Consider the following 22,987-nt stretch of genomic DNA (forward strand, 5'->3'; position numbering starts at 1 on the left):
TTGTAACTATTATGTATGTTTTTTTTCATATGTAATGGAATGTGTATGTTGGTAATTTCTTTATCAATATATCATTTGTATTCTGTCCATATTACTAATACTAATAAAAAGATTTAGAAAGAAAAATTATTGGAAGGATTACTAAGAGATAGGATCTACAAGTATTTGGATAGACAGGGATTTATTAGGGAAAGTCAACATGGCTTTGTGCGTGGCAGGTCACGTTTAACAAATCTATTAGAGTTTTTCGAGGTGGTTACAATGAAAGTGGATGGAGGAAAGGCAGTGGATGTTGTCTACATGGACTTCAGTAAGGCCTTTGCTAGAGATACATGGTGAGGTACTAAATTGGATTAGACATTGGCTCAATGGGAGAAGTCAGAAAGCGGTAATAGAGGATTGCTCCTCTGAGTGGAGGCCTGTGACTAGTGGTGTGCCACAGGGATTAGTCCCTGGGTCCATTGTAATTTGTCATCTATATCAATGATCTGAATGATGTGGTAAATTAGATCAGCAAATTTGCTGATGACACAAAGATTGGAGGTGTAGTGGACAGTGAGGAAGGTTTTCAAAGCTTGCAGAGGGATTTGAACAAGCTAGAAAAATGGGCTGAAAGATGGCAGATGGAGTTTAATACAGACAAGTGTGAGGTATTGCACCTTGGAAGGACAAACCAAGGTAAAACATACAAAGTTAAATGGTAGGGCAAAGAGGAGTGCAGTAGAACAGAGGGATCTGGGAATACAGATACAAAATTTCCTAGAAATGGTGTCACAGGTAGATAGGGTCGTAAAGAGAGCTTTTGGTACACTGGCCTTTATAAATCAAAATATTGAATATAAGAGTTGGAATGTTATGGTGAGGTTGTATAAGGCATTGGTGAGGCCGAATTTGGAGCAATGTGTGCAGTCACCTAATTACAGGAAGGATATTAATAAGGTTGAAAGAGCACAGAGAAGGTTTACAAGGATGTTGCTGAGACTTGAGAAACTGAGTTACAGAGAAAGGTTGAATAGGTTAGGGCTTTATTCCCTGGAGCATAGAGGAATGAGGGGAGATTTGATAGAGGTATATAAAACTATGATGAGTATAGATAGAGTGAATGCAAGCAGGCTTTTTCACTGAGGCTAGGGGAGAGAAAAAAAGAGGACATGGGTTAAGGGTGATGGGGGAAAAGTTTAAAGGGAACATGAGGGGGGCTTCTTCACGCAGAGAGTGTTGGGAGTGTGGAATGAGCTGCTAGATGAAGTGGTAAATGCATGCTCACTTTTAACATTTAAGAAAAACTTGGACAGGATGAGAGGTGTATGGAGGGATATGGTCCAGGTGCAGGTCAGTGGGACTGACAGTAAAATGGTTTGACACAGCCAAGAAGAGCCAAAAAGCATGTTTCTGTGCTGTAATGTTCTATGGTTCTATATCAATTCACCCCTAACCTAATTATACTTTTTAAAAAATACCTGCAATTATTGACAAGAATTCTGGCTACTGGATTTGCATTAAAATAGTTTTGGGTAGAAACTTTTCAATCAGCTATAACTAAAACTGCAAAACTCCTCTACATTACATTTTCACAGTTTCCTTTAATGAAGTAATGAACTTACTGCAAAAGCTTCATGGAACTCAAAGACATCAATATCATTAAGCGTTAATCCAGCTTTCTCCAAAACCTTAGGAGTTGCATATGTTGGCCTAGCATTAAAAGAAAATTGCATTATAGAAAGAAAACAGCCAAAAAATATGAAGTAGTTGGAAATAATAATAATTACCCAAGCAGCAACTGGTCTTTTGGATCCTGTGAGACATATACAAAGTCCCTGAATGAAACAAAATAGTGCTATGTATTATTTCATCAATTATCAACTTGCTACATTGATTCCCCCACCATTCAAGTAGAAAAGGAATAACATTTTCACCTTAGATAAGCCAGTGGTTTGTAGCCCATAGCCAGCGCTTTATCTTCAGACATGATTAACACAGCAGAAGCACCATCTGTCTGAAATTAAGACCATGAGAGAAGACTTATAGAGTACAATAAAAGAAGTCTATGCTGAATCCAAGTAGCTCATTCACATATTTCCATTCTTTTCTCAAGGTCTTGAAAATCTCTCAAGTATCCATTCAAACTCCCCATGGAAGGAACAAAATTGTTCTTTTCCCATCATGTTTAGAGATCATTTCTATTCAGTAAAAGAGTTTGATCTCGTTAACTTTGAATCTCATGCTGTAATTTTAAATATATCCCCTTTGGGGTTTAAACAATTATTTTGTTTAATCCAAACTAAATCTGTCATGATCTTGTACATCTCAACAAGTCTCAATTTTTTTGCTTCAAGAACCCCAACTTCTTCATTCTAACCTTATTGCTGAAGTTCCTTATTCCTGGAACAATTGTTTACAGGTGCTATTATTTGACAGAATTTAAACCTAATAGTAAGATCAGCCCTAAGGACATGTCCAAATCTTGGAACAGTATTTATTTCTTATACATTTTCAAAACCATATCAAGTAAAATAATTAAACAAGTACATCTCTGATTCTTGACTAACTTGAGCTTTTGAATTCCCAATGGCTAAATAAACATAACAAATTTAGAATTAAGTAGAGAAGCCTCATCAGTAAACTTGGATTGGCAAATTCTCAGAGGTTGAGAGATGATACAAATGTTATAAAAATCTGTTAATCAAGTCTTGAACCATGAAACTGAAAAGAGCTAAGGTTTGAATATTGGATGGGGTTGGGATATAGAGGGAAAGAATTCAAAGCTAATCAACACCAATATAGAGAGACAAAGGGTCTCGGCCCGAAACATTGACTGCTCGTTTCCACGGACACTGCCCCACCTACTGAGTTCCTCCAGCTTGTTGTACATGTTGCTTTGACTCCAGCATCTGCAGTGTACTTTGTGTTTACCAATATAGATCCATTGTTTATGGGGAGGTAGAGAAAAAGTAGGAAGTCTGGCAAGCCCAGGTAAGTGGAGATCCTGATGAATTTAATGACTAGACCTCAAAGATGTTATGCTTCCCTTTTCCTTCCTTGCAGCTGGCTAAATTGATAGGCTGGCCATTTTCTGAAATGGGGTATGAGAATAAGAGACAGCAGACTTATCCCGATCAGTAAGAAAACAAGTGTTTGATTTTGGTGACAAAGGAGACAGTAGCAATTGTGTTTGTCAGAGAGCAATGCGACCTCAAGGAGTAATCAGACCTTCAGTGATGCATTGGGGGAAACTGCCCAAAAACTTTTGGCAACTAAGATTCACTCCCAGTTTTGCCAGCTACTCAAAGTTCACAGGAATTTGGCTTCCATGAAGAATCCACAGAAGAGTTTGTCAGTATATCTGTCCTTGGACTTGTTGCTAATTAAACAGGACAATGCCAGCGGTTCTATCTGGAACCAGCTAAATCCAAACCAATGTAGTCCAAAATATAACAATGATAAACTTGATGGATTGAATAGATGGCTTTGGACACATGGTCATTACCTTTTTATTCTTTAAATTTTCTTTGTCCTTTGATTGAGTAAGATTGATTGAAGTTGATTAACTAATTTTTCAGTTATTGTTATAGTTTGCAATAGTAGAGGGTGATCCATATTGTCTTTTATTGTTTATTATCATGAACAATAAACCCACTAATTTGCTCAAGAGTCATAAGAGATACCATCACACAGTTTCAGGCTATTCAAAGACCTTATTCAAGAAGAACAGGCAAATGAACTGAATTCAACATAAACCAAGTTCTATTCACCCATTATTCATAGCCTGATGATCAACAGGAAGTCATATTTTAAATGCTTCTCTCCATTTTCAATGGCTTTGCCCTTCTTTAACTTACAAGTGTATGCAATATCTTTCAGGCCAGTCAAAGATCTTGAAGCATCCCCTCCTGATGCACATGCCTTCCTCAGATGTTAACCTCCCAAAATTATCCTTTACTTCTTCAAGACCTACTGGATTGACCAAGCACTGTTTGATAATTCCAAATATGTCCTAGCACAGCATTAATCTGTGTTAATAACTGCCTATGACTATGACACTATGAAGACCTTGTGATGAGTTGCTATAATCAAAGACAAAATACAGCTGAGTTTTTTTTTATGAAAACCAACATTAATGTATGTGCAATCACAAACAAGAGAAAACCTGCAGATGCTGATTTTGATGAAGGGTCTTGGCCCAAAATGTTGACTGTACTCTTTTCCATAGATACGACCTGGCCTGCAAAGTTCCTCCAGCATTTTGTTTTGTTTATGAATGTGTGTGCGCTAGTTAGCAAGAGTCAATCAAATAAAAATTACTATTTAAGTGTTAGCATTCCTCTTCCATCTTTGCAAATTAATAATACTTCAACCTTATAAGCAATTACCAGGAAAGAAGCATTGGCAGCAGTAATGGTTCCATGTGGTTTGATAAAGGCTGGCTTCAATTTAGCCAGCTGTTCCATCGAGGATGGTCTAATTCCATTATCTTTGGTGACGGTGTGATGGCCTGATTTAACACAAAATAAATAAATAAATTCAGGTTGCCTAGCCAGACAATTTTTTCCCCCCCACAGCAGACAGTAATTTGATTTGCTTAATATTTCTTTTGCCACAGATGTTGCCTTAGCTGCAGAGTACTTTTAGCATTTTCTTGTTTTAGATTAGATCTTTAAGTGAATGCATCAATTTATCTTAGAAAAATGTCTGTTGGAATTTCATTTCCTTTATTTGCTCCAATAAAAATTCTTTGACCCGCAGTTGTGAAACAACCAGTCAAATGAGCAACAAAATCAGATTGGTGAGAGCATAGAGACCAGCTGCAATACACTGAAATTTTACTGTTCTTACTTGTGACCCCATTATCTGAACAATTAATAACTCTTGAGTTTTCCTTTTTCCTTCTACTTTGGTGAATGCTTCAAAAATCCATGATAGTTTCAATCATAAAAATAAGTCAAATTCCCTTACCAACCTCTGCTGCTTTAAAATTTGACCAGTAAACTCAATAAAATTTTATAGTTGTGGCTTCAAACTCACACTGAGTGAGGGGGAAAATGGTTAAGACTTACAAGTCAGCACAAAATTTGTAAATTAAAAAAAATGTAAATACTTAACAGTTGTAAGAACATTGAGATACATTTAAGCATGAACAGATTAACTTTAAAGATTATTATGCAAGATTGAGGATCAATGGCGATACAGTGGAAAAAGGCATACAAATGTCTGGGTATAGTTTCAGTAAGGCTCTGTACTATTGAAATAAGATTTCCTTACTACTGTTTTCAAATCCTCCCATATATTGAGCAAACTGCCTTTAGAGAAGAGTGACATAATAAAATAGAATTTTACATCGAGTTTGAAGGTGACTTGGTTTAATATCACACCACGATATTAAATCTAAACAGAATATATTTCTTAAGATAGGAGAAAAAATTAGCATGCTTGATAAAAGTCATCAACATTGAAAAGCATGAGATTATATGTGGACAGACAATGTTTAGTATTTTTCAATAATGGCAATTGGATTGTACCTGTTTACTTCTATTTGTGCTATTATTTCAAGTACCATGTCATGACTGGTGTGAGCATTCAGACACAGCATCATTAATTCTAAACTTTTAACATTTATCTTTGATTAATATTGCTATTTGAATTTGCTTTCAGGCACCTATTTGGCTTATTTTCTTCCTGTATTCACTAGGAGATCCTCCATGGTCAAGGATGACCATAGATGCTGCGCTCCAGTTGTCTATAACTGGTTAGTAAAAGCCAGGGTTAGTAGAATATGGAAAGTAAACTGTTGCCCATCTTGCAAGCTACCACTCTCCTCACAGCTGAAAAATCCAAAGGGAAGTTACAGACCTCTTTCATTTGGCACCAGTAGTGTCACAGGAGTTGCAATCAGTGTTGAACTCAACACAAGACTGCCTTAGGGACCCCAGCTCTAGATTTTACCTTGGGGTTTATTCCTGAAGCCCTCCCCATAAGTGCAAGGCATCGAAGGTTTGAGATCAGTTTTCTTTCCTGTAGATGAGATGCAACCACAGCTGACAAGCACTATCTACCTGAAACAGCTGGTTTTAAGGTGCCAGTAACCAGCTTTTGCCCCTTCTCCTGTCAGCAGAAATGATTCTGCTGGACTTAGTAGCTATGCTACACATGAGGACAGCAGCTGGACTTGGTTGTCAGAGGCTATTTGAGACACATGCCATTGAAAGATTTAATAGGTAGCAGGAGCTTATCCCCAGTATCAACTCCCCCCCTGGCTAAAACATCCTTAGGAACCTATGAAATTCTCATTATGACAAGCTAATTTAACAACTCACCCCCTCCCAATAGCAGTAACAAAGCTGCAAAATGTTTGCTCCAGAAATGGCAGGAAAGAAGTGCTTGCCATGAATGGATAAAAAGGTTAGAAAAAAAAAATCTGATCCCATAGTTTAAAATAACATGACTATGATAGCCTCCCTCATCTCTAGATGTCGAAAGCAGTGATAGACCATTCTTAAACAGCTCTAATTTTAGTAATGATACTAATTGCAAAATGAAACAGAACTAAGAGAGGTTCTTAAAAACTGTATACAGATTTCCCCTCAAAACTTCAGGCTCTTTAAAGCAATGCTTACAGAACAAATGCAAGAGTAAGTATTTTCAATTAGCAGAATTTTGCCAGCGCACCATTTTTCAATTAAATAGCTCTTCATAAGTTTTCTACAAGATAACTACCTGGCACTTTGAATGGAATGACATCTTTAAGAAGCTTCTCAGTTTCTGCTTTCTTGGCCAAAGAATGTGAACGCAAAGCAAATTCATCTTGTTCTCTCCGGGATACACCGAATGCTGCTGCAAGTCTGTCTGCAGAATGTCCCATCGTCTCGTTGGTGGAGAATTCAGCTACCGCTGGAAGCTAGAGAAATCACATAAATTACTAAAATTATATTTTGGACTAAACTTCATAATTTCCATTGTTTACACCATTATGTTTGCTTGCTTTATAATTAGGATACTCCTTTCTAACAGCCTGACATCAACTCATAATCTGTACAGGAGTTTTAAGTAATTCTGAGCATATTTTGCATCAACCATTTTCAATCACAGAATATTCAGTTGGATTTTTACCAACAAATGCTTAATTCAAAGCTATTTATGTTCTCAATGGCTCTTGGTAAGTTTTGGACTTCTGTGCAAATGTTTGTGAGTGCACACCAGTGTGTTCTTAAAGTTCTGCAAGTAAGTTTAGCCAAAACTTAAAGCTGTGAACTGTAAGACACATATTCAACTTTGCTATAGCTCAAAAAAAATCAAATCCCAACTTTTTAAAAAGTTGATAAAAACACACAGGATACCTCTGCCAAATACTTATGGAGCAAATGAAAAATATATATATATAAAATACTGATATTTTTCTATTTCAGTAAACAGTGGTTTTGAGTACCTGTGTACCTTATTAGCGTAAATCTGCCTTTATAGAGGTGTGACAATATTTTAAATATTTTCAAGGGCTGGAAAAGCAAGAATCATTTTGTGACATTTATTAACAATTGCAGCAACACAAAACCTGTGATTGTGGCATTTAACACTACTACAGTGCCAGTGTCCCAGTGTTTGCCTGCTCTCCCAGTGATCACATGGGTTTCCTCCACATCTGCTGGTTTCCTCTTATGTTTCAGATGTGTGGGTTAGTAGGTTAATTGGTCACATCTGTGTAACAAGGTAGTACAGGCCAATTGGACTGGAAGGACTTGCTAACATGCTCTAAAAATAATTATATTATTGCCCATATACTGTAAGAATACATTAGTGCAATACCTCAGGAGCAAAAAAGTCTGGGCGGATTTTTCCAAGGAGAGCCAATTTCTGTCCTAGTGTCTTAGCTCTGGGAAACGAAAGTAAGGCCTTCCTCATTTTCCTGCTGTGACGGATGGGAACGTCAGACATGAATTCTACACCACCTGCTATTATTGTATCACACTGACCGGAAGCAATTAGACTAAAAGCTGTAATACAAGAGATGCATCATAAATAAACATCCTCAAAAAAAGAAACAAAAATAAATTCAATTCCTCTTTCAATATTTTTATTAGTTTCTGCATAAAAGAATACAAACTACAAGATATACAAGTCAAAAGAAAAAAATAATAGTACCAAATACATTGTATTAAAAACTGTTACAATCACAAAACCCTGTATTCATAAAAATTAAATCATAATATTGAAATATAATAATTTTGTTATACAGAAAAAAAATCTAAACCCACTACCAGAGTCAGAGCTGTTCATAAAAGCGAGAAAAAAGGGAAAAGGGAAAAAACCTTATAATAAAAAATATTATTAGCCACCATCTGTACTTTTACAACAAATCAAAGGTTTTGAAAATAACTCAAAAATGGTCCCCACAATGTATAAAATTTGGAGAAGATACGATGTTCAGTTTTTGAATCTAGCCAAGACTTTTATACAAAAAATTCAATTCCAAAGATAAAAATTTTAGAAATTTGGTCCTGAGCTAGTCTAACCAGACTATTCAAAAAAGAATGCACTAATTTATAAGGAATATTCCAAATTAGTTCAGTTTATGAATAGCAATTAACTCAAGCAACAGTTTGAATCCAAATATTGTGGCAGATACAAGACTATAGGGGGATGCAATAATTTTGACCTACCTGTAGTCATTGCCTGATTCGAAGAAATACAAGCCATTGTTACAGTGTGGGCTGGAGTTCTCTCTGAAAATCCTGCTCCAAGTGCAGCCTGTTAAAATCATAGCAGCCGAGAATATCAAACCACCAAGTAAAACAGCAGCATTTTTGCATAATATAAAATACACACCATACATTTATTCACTTAATGAAAGAAAAATCCCTAACAACTTCCAATTGTTTGAGGAATTCTTCATATGAAGTAAAACATATAATACATTTGATTCATAAAATCTGGAATGTTAGACACTGTATTCAAAAATACATAACAAATTGATCTTCAAGACATACTGTACGTCACCTGGAAAATCATGCTAAATTTGGCCATTAAGGTGTGCAATTACCAAATGTCTCCACTAATTGTTGAAAAGTTGGGGGGGGGGGGGGTTGCATGGGGGCGGACTTAATCCTGTATGACATGCTTTCCATTCCCATCCAAAAATAAAGTTACAAAGTCAAAGAAATTCATTTGATCCTTTATTAAGCAACTAGCAAAACAATCTTGAAATAACAAAACTAATGAAACTAAAACTAGCAGTATAGCAAAATAAGCAGTCTTAGTGTAATAAACATACTTAAACTTCCTTCAATGTAATTAAGTGATTTTAAGTCAAGTGGTGTTTAAGCAAAATTAAGTGGTCAACAAAAAAAATCATTCCCTGCTATATCTAACATTAAGTGACTCTAGACTGAACTAAAGACGAAGCATGAACATACAACAAAACTCTTCGCTTCTACCATGTCTCCACTCATGTGACTTACGTACCATAACAAAATAATAAATGCACATAAATTCCAAAATAATAAATTCTCAGTCTTAGTCATTAAGAATATAATGACTAAGACTGAGAAATACTGATTTTTGGAATGTAGAATTTTGGAAATCGCAATGGAAATGTGGAAATTGAGGCAAGCAATCAGTTTGATATTATAAAATGCTGCCAGAGTCCCAATGGTGACAGTTTCTACTATTGATATTTTATGTCCTAACCTAATCAAAGCCAAATGAAGAGTTCCTCCCACAAACAAGAGGAAATCTGCTGATGCTGGAAACTAGAGCAACACACACAAATGCTGGTGGAACTGCCTGCAGTAGCATATTGTGTATAAAGAGTTCCTCCAGCAGTTTATTTTTTTGCTCTAGATTCTAACATCTCTTTTGTTTACAAATGAAGATTTATTTCTTTAACCTACTCAATTTAATGTTTCTTCTATCTAATAGCAGTATGGATGCAATTTTGGGGAAAACATTTCTAATTCTGCTGTCCTGAACACTATTGGTTAGTTATCTGTCCTTATCGTTTTTGCTCACTTAACGTTTTGTACCCTTTCATTCCATGTAATTTTTCCCCACCATTTCTTTATGCTGTGTGAAAACAACAACACGAACAGGAAGATAAAGACACAACATTAACCATTTCAAAAAGTAGCCACCAATATAACACTTTGTAATAAATCTATAAAGGATGCACTTCTAAAAGTTTGTGCATACAACATTCATATCATACTCCATGAGATTTTCAGATTTTGAAATAAATTACTTTAGTATAATACACCCTTCAAAACAAAAAGAGAAAACTTTTTGCCATTCAAGTACAAAATACTTCCATTTTACAGATGGCCATTTTCCAAATTGTACTTTGAGTGGAAAGTTCCATCAATTGATAGAATAAATAAAATATTCTCGCATGAGTAAATGAATATCAAAGTGCACAGCCCATTAATCTAAAAGTCATATACAGTCGGCCCTCCTTATCGACGAATCCAACCAACCGCGAATCACGAAAACCTGCAAGTGCTCTTCCAGCACTTGTTGTTCGAGCATGTACAGACTTTTTTTCTTGTCATTATTCCCTAAACAATGCAGTATAACAACTATTTTACAAAGCATTTACTTTGTATTAGGTATAAGTAATCTGAAGATTACTTAAAAGTATATGGGAGGATGTGTGTGGGTTATCATGGATCGGGATTGAAAAAAATTGGAAGTTCTCTTACTAAGTAAGTCGGAACAGGTATTATTTAGCGTCAGTTAGTCAAACGTTTGCATTCATATATATAGTATATATTTTACCTTTCTATGCATATAAAGCACTTCAGGACGTATGCTTCAGCGCCGGGCTTGGGAAGTTCCCGAGTTCGATCTAGTGACAGATCGCTATCGAGAGCGCTCTCCACCATGCCGGGTTGATGTGGAGGATCAAAAACCCAAAACCCCAAAACCCAATAATTAAACCACTGCGTAGCTTAGTAATAATTGTAGCTTTCATTGGGGCAGGGCCTTTCTCACTTTATCCTTTAAAATTGTTACGACCGTTGACCGAAGTAGCCTAATGCTTTTCCAATGACCGATGGTGTTTCACCTCTTTCCGATCGCTTTATTATTTCCATTTTATTTTCAATCATTATTGTGATTATTTTCATGAACAGAAACACTGCGGATTCAGATCTCTGCCGCTGGGCTCTAATGTTCACCGCACTGAGACAGGTTAAATAAGGGCTTGGGTTCCGCTAGGTCCTCAGGTCCACCACATTGAGACAGGTTGAATAAGGGACTTGAGCATCCACGAGGGGTCCCGTAACCAATCCCTCACAGATAAGGAAGACCGACTGTATTTCTTGTTCCTCAGACTGAAGATCAAGAGTGCCCCATGGATCCAACCAGCTTCAGTTACTTCAGCAGCAGAAGTCTTTGCTGAAATGTGATAGAGGCTAGGCAACCCCCAACATCTCACTCTCTTTACTTCCCAAAGCTTTAAGAAGTCATATTGAGTTGTGATGAAATATCACTCTTCTAGATGAATGTGGCACAATTACATTCAACAAGCTGAACACCATTCAAAATAAAGCAAATTGCTGGAGTGGCAACTCAGCTATCACACCAAAAATACCATGTCTTTTTGAGGATGTCATAACTGTGAGGAATTGATGATATAAAAAAATCATTTTGAACCTATGTAACCTCTGGCTAAAAGAATAATTGGGACTGAATAAGAATTTTTGAACTGAAGTAAACTCTGTCTTCAGCAGTCAGCTAAAACCAGCTTATACTAGTTCTCCCTTGGTTTACAGAGAGACATTGAGAGTTTGATAACATTGTACATTGTGCCCTCATTTAAGTAGGGGAAGGAGGACTCACCGATAAGGATAGGAATGAACATCCATCTGTAATTAAGTCAGGATCTATCAAAGGGAATAACTGATAAGGACAGGACAGCACATCCATCTGTAATTAAGCCTTGATCTAGCAGACTCTCTTATCTTTAACTAAGTTTCGCACCAACAGACTTAGTGAGGGTACCAGTTCAAATGACATCTTGCAACAGTAATGTATGGGGCTTACTATGTATAAATATATGGCTGTAACTGGAGAGAGTGGGCCCACTTGTCAGATGGTGGCAGTAAAGTGTCTTCACTTTGAAAACTGGGTCTCAAACTCCTGCAGGAGGGTGCACAACAAACTGTTGTAACGAAAAGAAGTTGGTTTCCTGAGCTTTATTCAGATTCAACTTTAACAACTGAATGCTTTATCATCTACAAAATGCAGCACAGCAATTCACCAAGATTTCTTTTCACAACACCACCAAATTCTGGTGCAATGGAAAACTTCTATTTCCAAATTTCTCTCCAATTCATAGACTATACTGTATTGAAATAAAACCTCACCATTCTGTCTTCATTTCTGGTTCCAGTTAGAGGAATTTTCTACCCAACAATGCAATGTTCACAATGTTCTAACATAATGTTGACCACGGCACCATTAAGAAGTCAAAATGGGATCAGTTATATTGCCAAACAGGATTTGTTAACTCATTTAAAAGACAACATTTCTGATAATACAGCAATCCATTAGAATTGCTTTGATGCAGCAATCTAAATTCTGGATTGCATCGGTACATGTCTGATTTACAGAAGTAACTGTGGACAATAAACCAAAGAAATACTTATTATGCAAAATCTTTAAAGGTTTTAAAGACGTCCAAGGCAAAACAATAAGATGAGTTATATCAGGAGCAAAATATTTTTTAAAAATCTTCAAATATAGAACTCTCACATACCTCTCGTGCAACATTACTTGTTTTGACCTCCTGAATAACAGTACCAAATACAATATAGTCAACATCTGGTTTTGGGACATTGGTTCTTGTAAGTAGTCCCCTATATAAATAAAAATGCTTTTAGTTTCCAAAAGAAACTCTTAATAATCTGAAGTGCAATACAATGAAGTACAAACAATAATTTCAAAGCTTAGTCTTCTCACTTACTTTAGTGCTGTCCTGGCTAAATCATGAGGCATCAATTCTGCATACCTATAAGACATGATGTATCAACATACAACTGGTTTTATATGTACAATCAGATAAAACTTTCCTTGTGGTAACAAGAGTTAGCATTGTACTGAAACATACAAAATTTAAAAAAACATTTTAATTCAAATTTCTAGTGAATCACAAGAGATACTGAGCAAATAAAAAATATAGATTTCTGTAACATACTTAATGAATGTAATCTGACAAAGCAATTATATTTACCATTAACAGAACATTAAGACGTATGCTACTGTTAAAATAAGAATGTTCCATTTAGAAGCCAATAGCAGATGTGACTTGACATCTTTCAAGTCACATCTGCGAGGATGTGACAGAGAGGAGGTGCAGTGGCTAACGGAATGGTGCAGAGCCAACAACGTCTCTGAATGTGAACAAAAGAGATGGTTGTTGACTTCAGGAGGGCATGGAGCGACCACTCCCCGCTGAGCATTGACGGCTCCTCAGTAGAGATCATTAAGAGCACCAAATTGCTTGGTGTTCACCTGGCGGAGAATCTCACCTGGTCCCTAAACACCAACTCTGTAGCAAAGAAAGCCCAGCAGCATCTCTACTTTCTGCGAAGGCTGAGGAAAGTCCATCTCCCACCCCCCATCCTCATCACATTCTACAGGGGTTGTATTGAGAGTATCCTGAGCAGCTGCATCAGTGCCTGGTTCGGAAATTACACCATCTCGGATCGCAAGACCCTGCAGCGGATAGTGAGGTCAGCTGAGAAGATCATCGGGGTCTCTCTTCCTGCCATTACAAACATTTACACTACACGCTGCATCCGCAAACAGCATTATGAAGGACGCCATGCACCCCTCATACAAACTCTTCTCCCTCCTGCCATCTGGGAAAAGGCACCGAAGCATTCGGGCTCTCACGACCAGACTACGTAACAGTTTCTTCCCCCAAGCTATCAGACTCCTCAATGCCCAGAGCCTGGACTGACACCTTACTGCTCTATTGTCTTGTTTATTACTTATTGTAATGCCTGCACTGTTTTGTGCACTTTATGCAGTCCTGAGTAGGACTGTAGTCTAGTGTAATTTTTTTTTTCTGTGTTGTTTTTTTATGTAGTTCAGTGTAGTTTTTGTACTGCATCATGTAACACCCTGGTTCTGAAAAAACATTGTCTCATTTTTACTATGTACTGTACCAGCAGTTATGGTCAAAATGACAATAAAAAGTGACTTGACTTGAAGTCAAAACTGTATTCAAGCAATGAAAATTGGTGAACTATTAGGAAAACAACATGACAACTTACAGGTTAAAAATGCCTGTCACTGCAGTATTTGCTAGTTCAACATATTATGAAAAGCATATGTTGCAATTATGTGAAATGTGTAATGCAATGAACATCTGTATGATAAGCAATTTATTAGTCTTTCAAACACTGTCATATATCCATCACGTACAAGCAACGAAAATTTCTAAATTATTTTCCTTTTATAAATACTTTCCAACCACTATCCTATCGGCAGAATCAAAATATATTACTCAGGTTGCCCTGGTTAGACATACATTGAACAATTACAAAATATTGACAAACAAGGAGTATAAATTGTTGGTGGGCTTTGTCGGATTAAATCACCATTTCTAGGAGAGAAGCAGCAAAGAGGAAAATGGAAATTCCACAAAAGAAAATTTCTTGCTTTAACAAATACATGTATCCGTAAACGCAGTGTGCAGATTCAGACACCAAGTTTAATACCTACGTGGTACCAGACAACAGGAATGGAATTCGGACACCTTCAACCAGAACAACATTTCTCAACCCTGGTTTTGCTAGAGTTTTCTTGGTGCTTGATTTCACTGTTGGAAATAATTTTAAAACAATAATAAACTTATATCTTGAAATCTCTCTCTTAATGAGTTGAATTTAAGCATTGAGGTCAATTAGTACTAGATCTATGTCAAATATTAGAAAGCAAATAGAACGACACTGTACCTTGGGATTGAGTAGAAGAAACAGAGCTCAATAAACGCAAATCTGGTAAAAGAAAGATGACAGAGCAATTATCAGATCCCACTTGGCTCAACATAGGTATATAAAAAGATCAATTACATTAAAATTTTTTAGCACTTTTAAATTATCAGGCAATTGCCTTGACAAGCACTTAAAACTATTAAATTGATTTAATGAGAATACCAATACTTTTGACTTCTGCAGGCCTTTACATTCTTGAAATAAATTAATTTTAATCCCCGAGAAGTGGTAATATTGCCCAGTCTGATTCTGAAGTGATTTTCTGTAACCCTATACAGAAAGACACTTTTCTAAAAAAATAAACCAAATACTTGATATTCAATAGGATTAAACCTCAAATTTCTTCCTAAATGCAATAAATATGAACTAATGGAAATCCACTATTGCCTTTGTCAGAAACATTTGTTCCTTTTATACTCATCCACGAAGGACAAGGATCCTGCTGTACTCCTATCCCTACAATATAGATAATTACTCAATGGAATAAGGTACAATAGACCTGCATTCTCTTTCTTTAGGATCATGTCCTGCCAGAGTCAATTTGAAAGTAAATTAAAATCAACGGCTCATCCTCTATCAAAATTATTAAAACTGTGATATCGTACAGTGTATATTGATTAAGCTTCATTGTGTTTTGTATGAAATGAAGCTGTTATTTATTCATGTAATTTTCATTCATAATTAAATTCAGAAAACAAAAGTGTGCCATGTTGTTGCATAGGGAACTTTTCACTAATTAGCGTGGAGATGCCCAACTGTTTGCCTGAAAAGTAACTGTATAATCAGAGTCCCACCAAAAACTGAGCGGAAAGAAAACAACAAATGTCCATTGGATGATAATAAATATTTCAAACTGATATTACACACATACTTACTTAATTTTGCAGCCCATTTCACATTGGTGGGTACAATTCTAAATGTGTGCATCAACATGGAAGCCATGACTTATAAATTAATTTCTGTAGAAATAAAGTTCAATGTTATAAGAACTGCTCATCAGTATTAATTCCCCACTGCCAAATCTGTAGCTATATTTTCAAGCAAATTTCTGTATACAAAAGCAAAATGCTACTCTTTTTAAAAATGCAAACACAAGGAATTCTGCAAATGCTGGAAATTCAAGTAACACACACAAAATGCTAGTGGAACACAGCAGGCCAGGCAGCATCCATAGGAAGTAGTACAGTCTATGTTTCGGGCTGAGACCCGAAATGTCAACTGTACTTCTTCCTATAGATGCTGCCTGGCCTGCTTCATTCCACCAGCATTTTGTGTGTGTTACTTAAAATGCTACTGTTGTTGGAAATATGCTATAAAATAGGGAAAGAAAAACTAACTTAACATTTCTATAATTAGAACTATTAACTGCATTTTTTCTGTTTGTAGTTATATATGAAAATAACTGATATGCCTTCAACATTTTTTTCAAAACTGGTATTATTCTTCTGAACATCATTGCATATTTTTTCTATTATACATAGTCATTACCAAAATTTATACTTAAGAATAAGAATCCAGTTTAATATCACTGACATACTGAATGCCTTGAAATTTATTGATTTGTGTTAGCAGTATAGTGCAATATATAAAAGTATAAATTACAGTAAGAAAGAAATACAAAAAAAATTAAGTAGTGCAGTTGTAAAGAGAGTAAAAATAATGAGGAGGTGTTCATGCGTTGATTCGTTGTCCATTACGAAATCTAATAGTAGAGGGATAGAAGCTGTCTTCAGGCTCCAGGACCTCCTTTCTGATGGTAGTAATAAGAAGAAAGCATGTTCTGGGTGATGAGGGTCCTTAATGATGGATGCCACCTTTTTCAGGGATCACCTTTTGAAGATGTCCTCAATGCTGGGAAGGCTAGTTAGTACCCATGATGAAGCTGACCGAGTTTGAAACCCTCTACAGTCTTATCCCAATCCTGTGCAATGGCTCCTCGATACCAGATGGTGATGCAGCCAGTTAGAATGCAAGCCACAGTACATATGTAGAAATTTGCTTGAGTCTTTGGTGACATATCAAAGCTCAATGACGAGTCTTCCTAATTACATCAATACGTTGGGCACAGGATGGATCTTCAGGGAATTGATAGCCAGGAACTTGAAAATGCTCACCCTTTCCATTACTGACTCCTTAAGGAGGACTGGTGTGCATTCCCTCAAATTTCCTTTCCTGAAGTCCACAATCAATTCCTTGGTCTCACTGACATCGAGTGCAAGGTTGTAATTGTGACATCTCTCAACCAGGCATCTCACTCCTGTATGCCTGCTAGCCACCATCTGAGATTCTGCCAACAGTTGAGTAAAAATCTTGCTGAACATCTTCTAAAATCTTGCTCAAAATTTAAATTGACATTTTTTAATTCATTTGCGCCAATTTCTTTAAAACATACTAAATCATCAAATAAATAAACCTAATGAAAATTTCAAGAAAAAGCTAAATTGTATACAGACGTGCAGCAGCATCAAAAGGGTATTTTCCTTCAAAATGTGTATCTCCATTCGTTAGTATCGGTATATACAAATCAAAATCTTGAAATCATATTCAGTATGATACCTGACCACAACATGAAACTTGTTTAATAAATTTAAATCAATTCCATACATTTATGTTCTTTACTGGGTAGAAGGCAAACAGAACAAAGTGGTCTCAGAGATTATCAAGCACCACAGGAGTAGCAAGGTCACATCTTTGTTACTATTAATAAAGACAAAGCCTTATAGTTTTTTTTAATATTCTGTGTTTTTGCCTGATTTCTCATTTTTTTTCTGTGTAGAGGAGAGAGATTTGGGGGTTGATGATCATGCTGCCATTCTTAGTTTTGGAGCTATCTGGTGAAGAACAATTTCAGAGCTGTGTACTTTGATAATAAATGAACCTTTGACCCTTTTTTCAATTACTATGGACTACAATTATGCAATGTACATGCAACTTTGCATAATTGTAGTACATAGTAATTGAAAAAAGAGTCAAAGGTTCATTTATTATCAAAGTACACAGCTCTGAAATTGTTCTTCACCAGATAGCTCCAATGCATGTACATTGCAGTAACCAGAGCAAAAAGTATGCAAGTTGAGCACACCTTATCCAAAAACCTCCAAAATCCAAATGTTATTTTGAATGCTGTCATAATGTCACAATTGGAAAATTCAACAAGGAACTGGGAAGGTTCCCACACAAAGAGCAGGCCTCTGTGCATGAGAAAGTTCTGAGAAGTGACCTCACATATGTAATGAACAGAAGCTAATGAAAAATAGAAAAACACTGCATAAAGCACAAAATGAAGATCTCGATGTATTGAAAGAATGGATTCATCAGCATGGAGTGAACATGTGCCACTTCACAGTATACTATCATGACAAAAGCAAACATCTATCATGACGAACTGAAAATTGAAGGTAATTGTGAATATTCGGCAGTCTGGTTGCAGAAATTTAAGAAAAGGCATGGCATTAATTTTTTAAACATTTGTGATAAAGCATCTGGTGGTCATGAAGCAACAGAGAAATTCATTGAGTTTGCTAAGATTGTTACTGATGAAAATTTAATGTGAAATATCTGCATTTGTATATATGTGTGATGAACAAGTGTTAGATGATGACTGCTTACTGGTAACACACACAGTAGCATGCAGAAGTTTGGGTACCCCCGGTCAAAATTTCTGTTACTGTGAATAGCTTAGCGAGTAAAAGATGACCTGATTTCAAAAAGGCATAAAGTTAAAGATGACACATTTCTTTAATATTTTAAGCAAGATTACAGTTTTATTTCCATCTTGTACAGTTTCAAAATAACAAAAAAGGAAAAGGGCCTGAAGCAAAAGTTTGGGCACCCTGCATGGTCAGTATTTAGTAACACCCCCTCTGGCAAGTATCACAGCTTGTAAATGCTTTCTGTAGCCAGCTACGTCTTTCAATTTTTGTTTGGGGGATTTTCACCCATTCTTCCTTGCAAAAGGCTTCTAGTTCTGTGAGATTCTTGGGCCGTCTTGCATGCACTGCTTTTTGAGGTTGTGTTGCCTTTATAATATTTTCACTTAGTAATTCGTTTGTTAGCATTCTAGTTAAAGTTAGGATTGTTTAAAGTTGTCTGTGAGATATTGCGGCATGCGATGACATCACATCCAGTTTTGCCGCGTCCTGTGGGAAAATACTGGTTTGGAGAAATGGGAAGGTGGGGGTCGAGACATGTGCGAGCGCAGCAGCAGCAATGTTTTCTCTCTACGCACCAGAAACATTGTGAAAGCAACGCTGTGAGTTATGAGATAAGCGATATGTTGAATTAAAATGTTAACGCTGATCCTGTTAAAAGTAACGACGGTCGAATATGTTTATGTTTTCGTTAGTTAAAGAGTTATGGATAGTTTGCGTTGAAGTGCATTTAAAGCAGTCAATGGCGTAGGTAGATTCTGACTGTATGCTGCACTTTAATGTAATGTAGTTGTTGTAGTTTTACCTTGCAAGTATTTATTATGTAAATGTAATATCAAGAAGGAAACAAATGCTGTACAAATCTTGTATTGTTTTATCAACAGTTTTCACCATACGTTAATGTGGAAGAGTGAACAGTAAATGGTTAATCTTACTGGGATCCTGTCGTCATTGACAAAGGTTTAACTCGGTGTTTAGCTCAGCGTTATCTTAACACGCCGAGCGAGAACACTACAGAGGTCTATCCACAGATTTTGATGATGTTTAGGTTGGAGGACTGTTTAAGTGAGGGCCATGGCAAAACCTTCAGCTTGCGCCTCTTGAGGTAGTCCATTGTGGATTTTGAGGTGTGTTTAGGATCATTATCCTGTAGTAGAAGCCATCATCTTTTCATCTTCAGCTTTTTTACAGATGGTGTGATGTTTGTTTCCAGAATTTGCTGGTATTTAACTGAATTCATTCTTCCCTCTACCAGTGAAATGCTCCCCCTGCCACTGGCTGCAACACAAGCCTAAAGTGTGATCGATCCACTCCTGTGCTTAACAGTTAGAGAGGAGTTCTTTTCATGAAATTCTACACCCCTTTTTCTCTAAACATACCTTTACTCATTGCGGCCAAAAAGTTCTATTTTAACTTCATCAGTCCACAGGAATTGTTTCCAAAATGCATCAGGTTTGTTTAGATGTTCCTTTGCAAACTTCTGACGCTGAATTTTGTGGTGAGGACACAGGAAAGGTTTTCTTCTGATGACTCTTCCATGAAGGTCATATTTGCGCAAGTATCACTAACGGTAGAACAGTGCACCACCACTCTAGAGTCTGCTAAATCTTTCTGAAGGTCTTTTGCAGTCAAACGGGGGTTTTGATTTGCCTTTCTCGCAATCTTATGAGCAGTTCTCTTGGAAAGTTTTCTCGGTCTTCCAGACCTCAACTTGACCTCTACCATTCCAGTTAACTGCCATTTCTTAATTACATTACAAACTGAGGAAACGGCTACCTGAAAATGCTTTGCTATCTTCTTATAGTCTTCTCCTGTTTTGTGGGCATCATTTATTTTAATTTTCAGAGTGCTGGGCAGCTGCTTAGAGGAGCCCATGGTTGCTAATTGTTGGAACAAGGTTTGAGGAGTCAGGATATTTATAAAGCTTTGAAATTTGCATCAGCTGGCCTTTCCTAAGGATGACCGTGAACAAGCCATTGCCCTAACAAGCTAATTGAGGTCTTGAGACCTTGGTAAAAGTTAACTAAGAGCTCAGATCTCTTGGCGTGCCCAAACTTTTGCATGCCACTGTAAACACGGTGTGCCAAGAATGATGGCGATGCCTAACAGCCACTGACTGTCCACCTGGGTGGCCAAGGTAGTGATAACACCTACCATTCAGAGTCCCAAACAGTCCTTCAAGGTGAGGCAACACTTCACCCGTGAGTCTGTTAGGTCATCTACTGTATCCAAGTGCTCTTAGTGTGGCCTCCTGTTTATTGGTGAGACCCGACATAGATTGAGAGATCGCTCTGCCGAGCAGCTATGCTCTGTCCACCAGAAAAAGAGGGATCTCCCTGTGGCCACCCATTTTAATTCCACTTCCCATTCAGTCAGTCCATGGCTCCTCTACACGAGACCACATTCAGGTTGGCAGTTTGGGCAGCCTCCAACCTGATGGAATGAACATCAATTTCTCAAGCTCCCAGTAATGCTCCCCCCTTTGCCATTCCCCATTCCCTTTTCCATCTCTCACCTTATCTCCTTATCTGCCCCTTTTCTTTCTTCTATGGCCTCTCCTGTCAGATTACCCCTTTTCTAGCCCTTTATCTCTTTCACCAATCAACTTCCCAGCTCTTCAACTTCATCCCTCTTGCTCCAGGTCTCACCTATCTCCTTATGATTCTTCCTCTCCTCCCCCACTTTCTAACTCTGATCCTCATCTTTTTTTCTCCAGTCCTAACGAAGGGTCTCCCCCAAAACATTGACTATACTGTAATGTGCTGTACTATTCTATGTTCTATACACTTTTCCTGCTGAGTTCATCCAGCATTTTGTGTGTCTTGCTTGGATTTCCAGTATCTGCAGATTTTCTCTTATTGGTGATAACATCTTTCTTATGGCTCAATGTGTACATTATTGGTCCATGCACAAAATTAGCTAAAATATTATATAAAACTACGTTTGGGGTATATGTATAAGCTGTATATATAAACTGATTTTGTGCTTAGACTTGGGTCACATCCCTGAGGTGTCTCATTATTGTTACATACTCGTGACACATGACAGTGGTGCCCTTGTCATGTGACTGGGGTTGAAGCTGTACTGGACTTGAGGTGATGGTCTTGTGATGGTGGAATGACGTCATTTTCCCGCCAGTAGAGATCATGTGACGGGTTTTTTTTACAGGTTATAAAAGGTAGACCCCACCCTGTGAGGAGGGGCAGTTCGTGGCTGGATTTGCCAAGTTGACTTCATGCCACTGCGTGTTTGAAGTGATGACGCAGTTTAGTTGAAGGATGAAGTTTTTATTTAATGCCTAAAGTTTAAAAGGTTAATGCCAACAGGTTCGTTATGATTCTGTTAGTTTGAGAATTAAAGGAGAGTGAAGATTCAAGGTTGGAAGTTAAAGATCGAGGAGAATCGCTTTCTACGGTGAAACGGGGGCGACCTTTGTTTGATCCTTATTTGGAAGGATTTCGTTGACTATCTTCGTGTTAATCCCTAGGTTTACCTAGAAAGGATTGAAGGTAGTGGAGAAGGAAAGGTCAGTGCCTTGAAGCCGTTCTGTTTCGTAAATTCTTCGTGGGAATTTCGACGTCGGGAATCGAAGCAAGCGACGTGAAAGAGAATTTAAATCGTCCTGTAAAGTATCTCCTTTTAAATGGACTGTGAGCATATTGAACTTTTGGCAATATCACTTTAAGAACTGTTTTGGAATATCACTTCAAAGAACTGTTTTGGGAATATCACTTTACGAACTGTTTGAACAGCCGCTCAGCAGCTGTTTCCGGTTACGGTAGTGTTTGTTTACTTTTGGGGGGTTTGTTTTCTGTGTTTAATAAACGTGTTGTTTGTTATAAGAAACCCTTGCCGAACTCATATTTATTGTTGCCTGAATACGTAACATTAAATATGGGGGCTCATCCGGGATTGAATTTTTTGAGTTTACATGCTTGCTAACTTTTAAATCGGTGTTTTGGAAACGGGGATTACTCGGTTCTTTTGTTTGGCTTGTTGTGGTATTCGGCAGCAATGAATATTGATGAGTTTCTGGCTTCGCCAGCTGCAGAGGTGTTGGCGAAGGCGAAAAAAACTGAGGTGTTTGAGATAGCTAGTAGATTGCAACTTAAAGGTATTTTGCAGACTACTTCTAAGGCTGTAATACAGAGGAAAATCGCGTCACACTATGTGGATTCGGGTGTTTTTGATGAATCGATTTTAGAGTCGTTTCAAATAAGTAAACTGGAGATGCAGTTGCAAATCGAACAAATGAAATTGGAACAAAGTAAAGCTGATTTGGAGAGGTGTAAATTGGAGATGGAACAAAAGAAGAGAGAATTTGCATATGCAATGGAGGAATTAAGGACT

The 22,987-nt window shown here is 37.2% G+C and overlaps 1 protein-coding gene across 4 annotated transcripts in view; it reads right to left on the reverse strand.

Moving 5' to 3' along the window:
* The window catches only part of hadhb (hydroxyacyl-CoA dehydrogenase trifunctional multienzyme complex subunit beta), a 45,246-nt gene that overhangs the window by 14,436 nt on the left and 7,823 nt on the right, over positions 1 to 22,987 (reverse strand). For all 4 annotated transcript variants that reach the window (XM_059981698.1, XM_059981697.1, XM_059981699.1 and 1 more), the window contains exons 2-13: positions 15,863 to 15,946; positions 14,949 to 14,990; positions 14,716 to 14,812; positions 12,950 to 12,994; positions 12,743 to 12,842; positions 8,649 to 8,736; positions 7,795 to 7,982; positions 6,712 to 6,892; positions 4,371 to 4,492; positions 1,917 to 1,996; positions 1,770 to 1,817; positions 1,605 to 1,692 (exon numbers count right to left, since the gene is read on the reverse strand). In XM_059981698.1, the coding sequence (XP_059837681.1) occupies positions 1,605 to 1,692; positions 1,770 to 1,817; positions 1,917 to 1,996; positions 4,371 to 4,492; positions 6,712 to 6,892; positions 7,795 to 7,982; positions 8,649 to 8,736; positions 12,743 to 12,842; positions 12,950 to 12,994; positions 14,716 to 14,812; positions 14,949 to 14,990; positions 15,863 to 15,929 (1,146 nt within the window). In that variant the 5' untranslated portion in view covers positions 15,930 to 15,946. The remainder of the gene's footprint in view (positions 1 to 1,604; positions 1,693 to 1,769; positions 1,818 to 1,916; positions 1,997 to 4,370; positions 4,493 to 6,711; positions 6,893 to 7,794; positions 7,983 to 8,648; positions 8,737 to 12,742; positions 12,843 to 12,949; positions 12,995 to 14,715; positions 14,813 to 14,948; positions 14,991 to 15,862; positions 15,947 to 22,987) is intronic.

This window comes from Hypanus sabinus, chromosome 10 (genome assembly GCF_030144855.1).
Source record: "Hypanus sabinus isolate sHypSab1 chromosome 10, sHypSab1.hap1, whole genome shotgun sequence".
Taxonomy (NCBI): domain Eukaryota; kingdom Metazoa; phylum Chordata; class Chondrichthyes; order Myliobatiformes; family Dasyatidae; genus Hypanus; species Hypanus sabinus.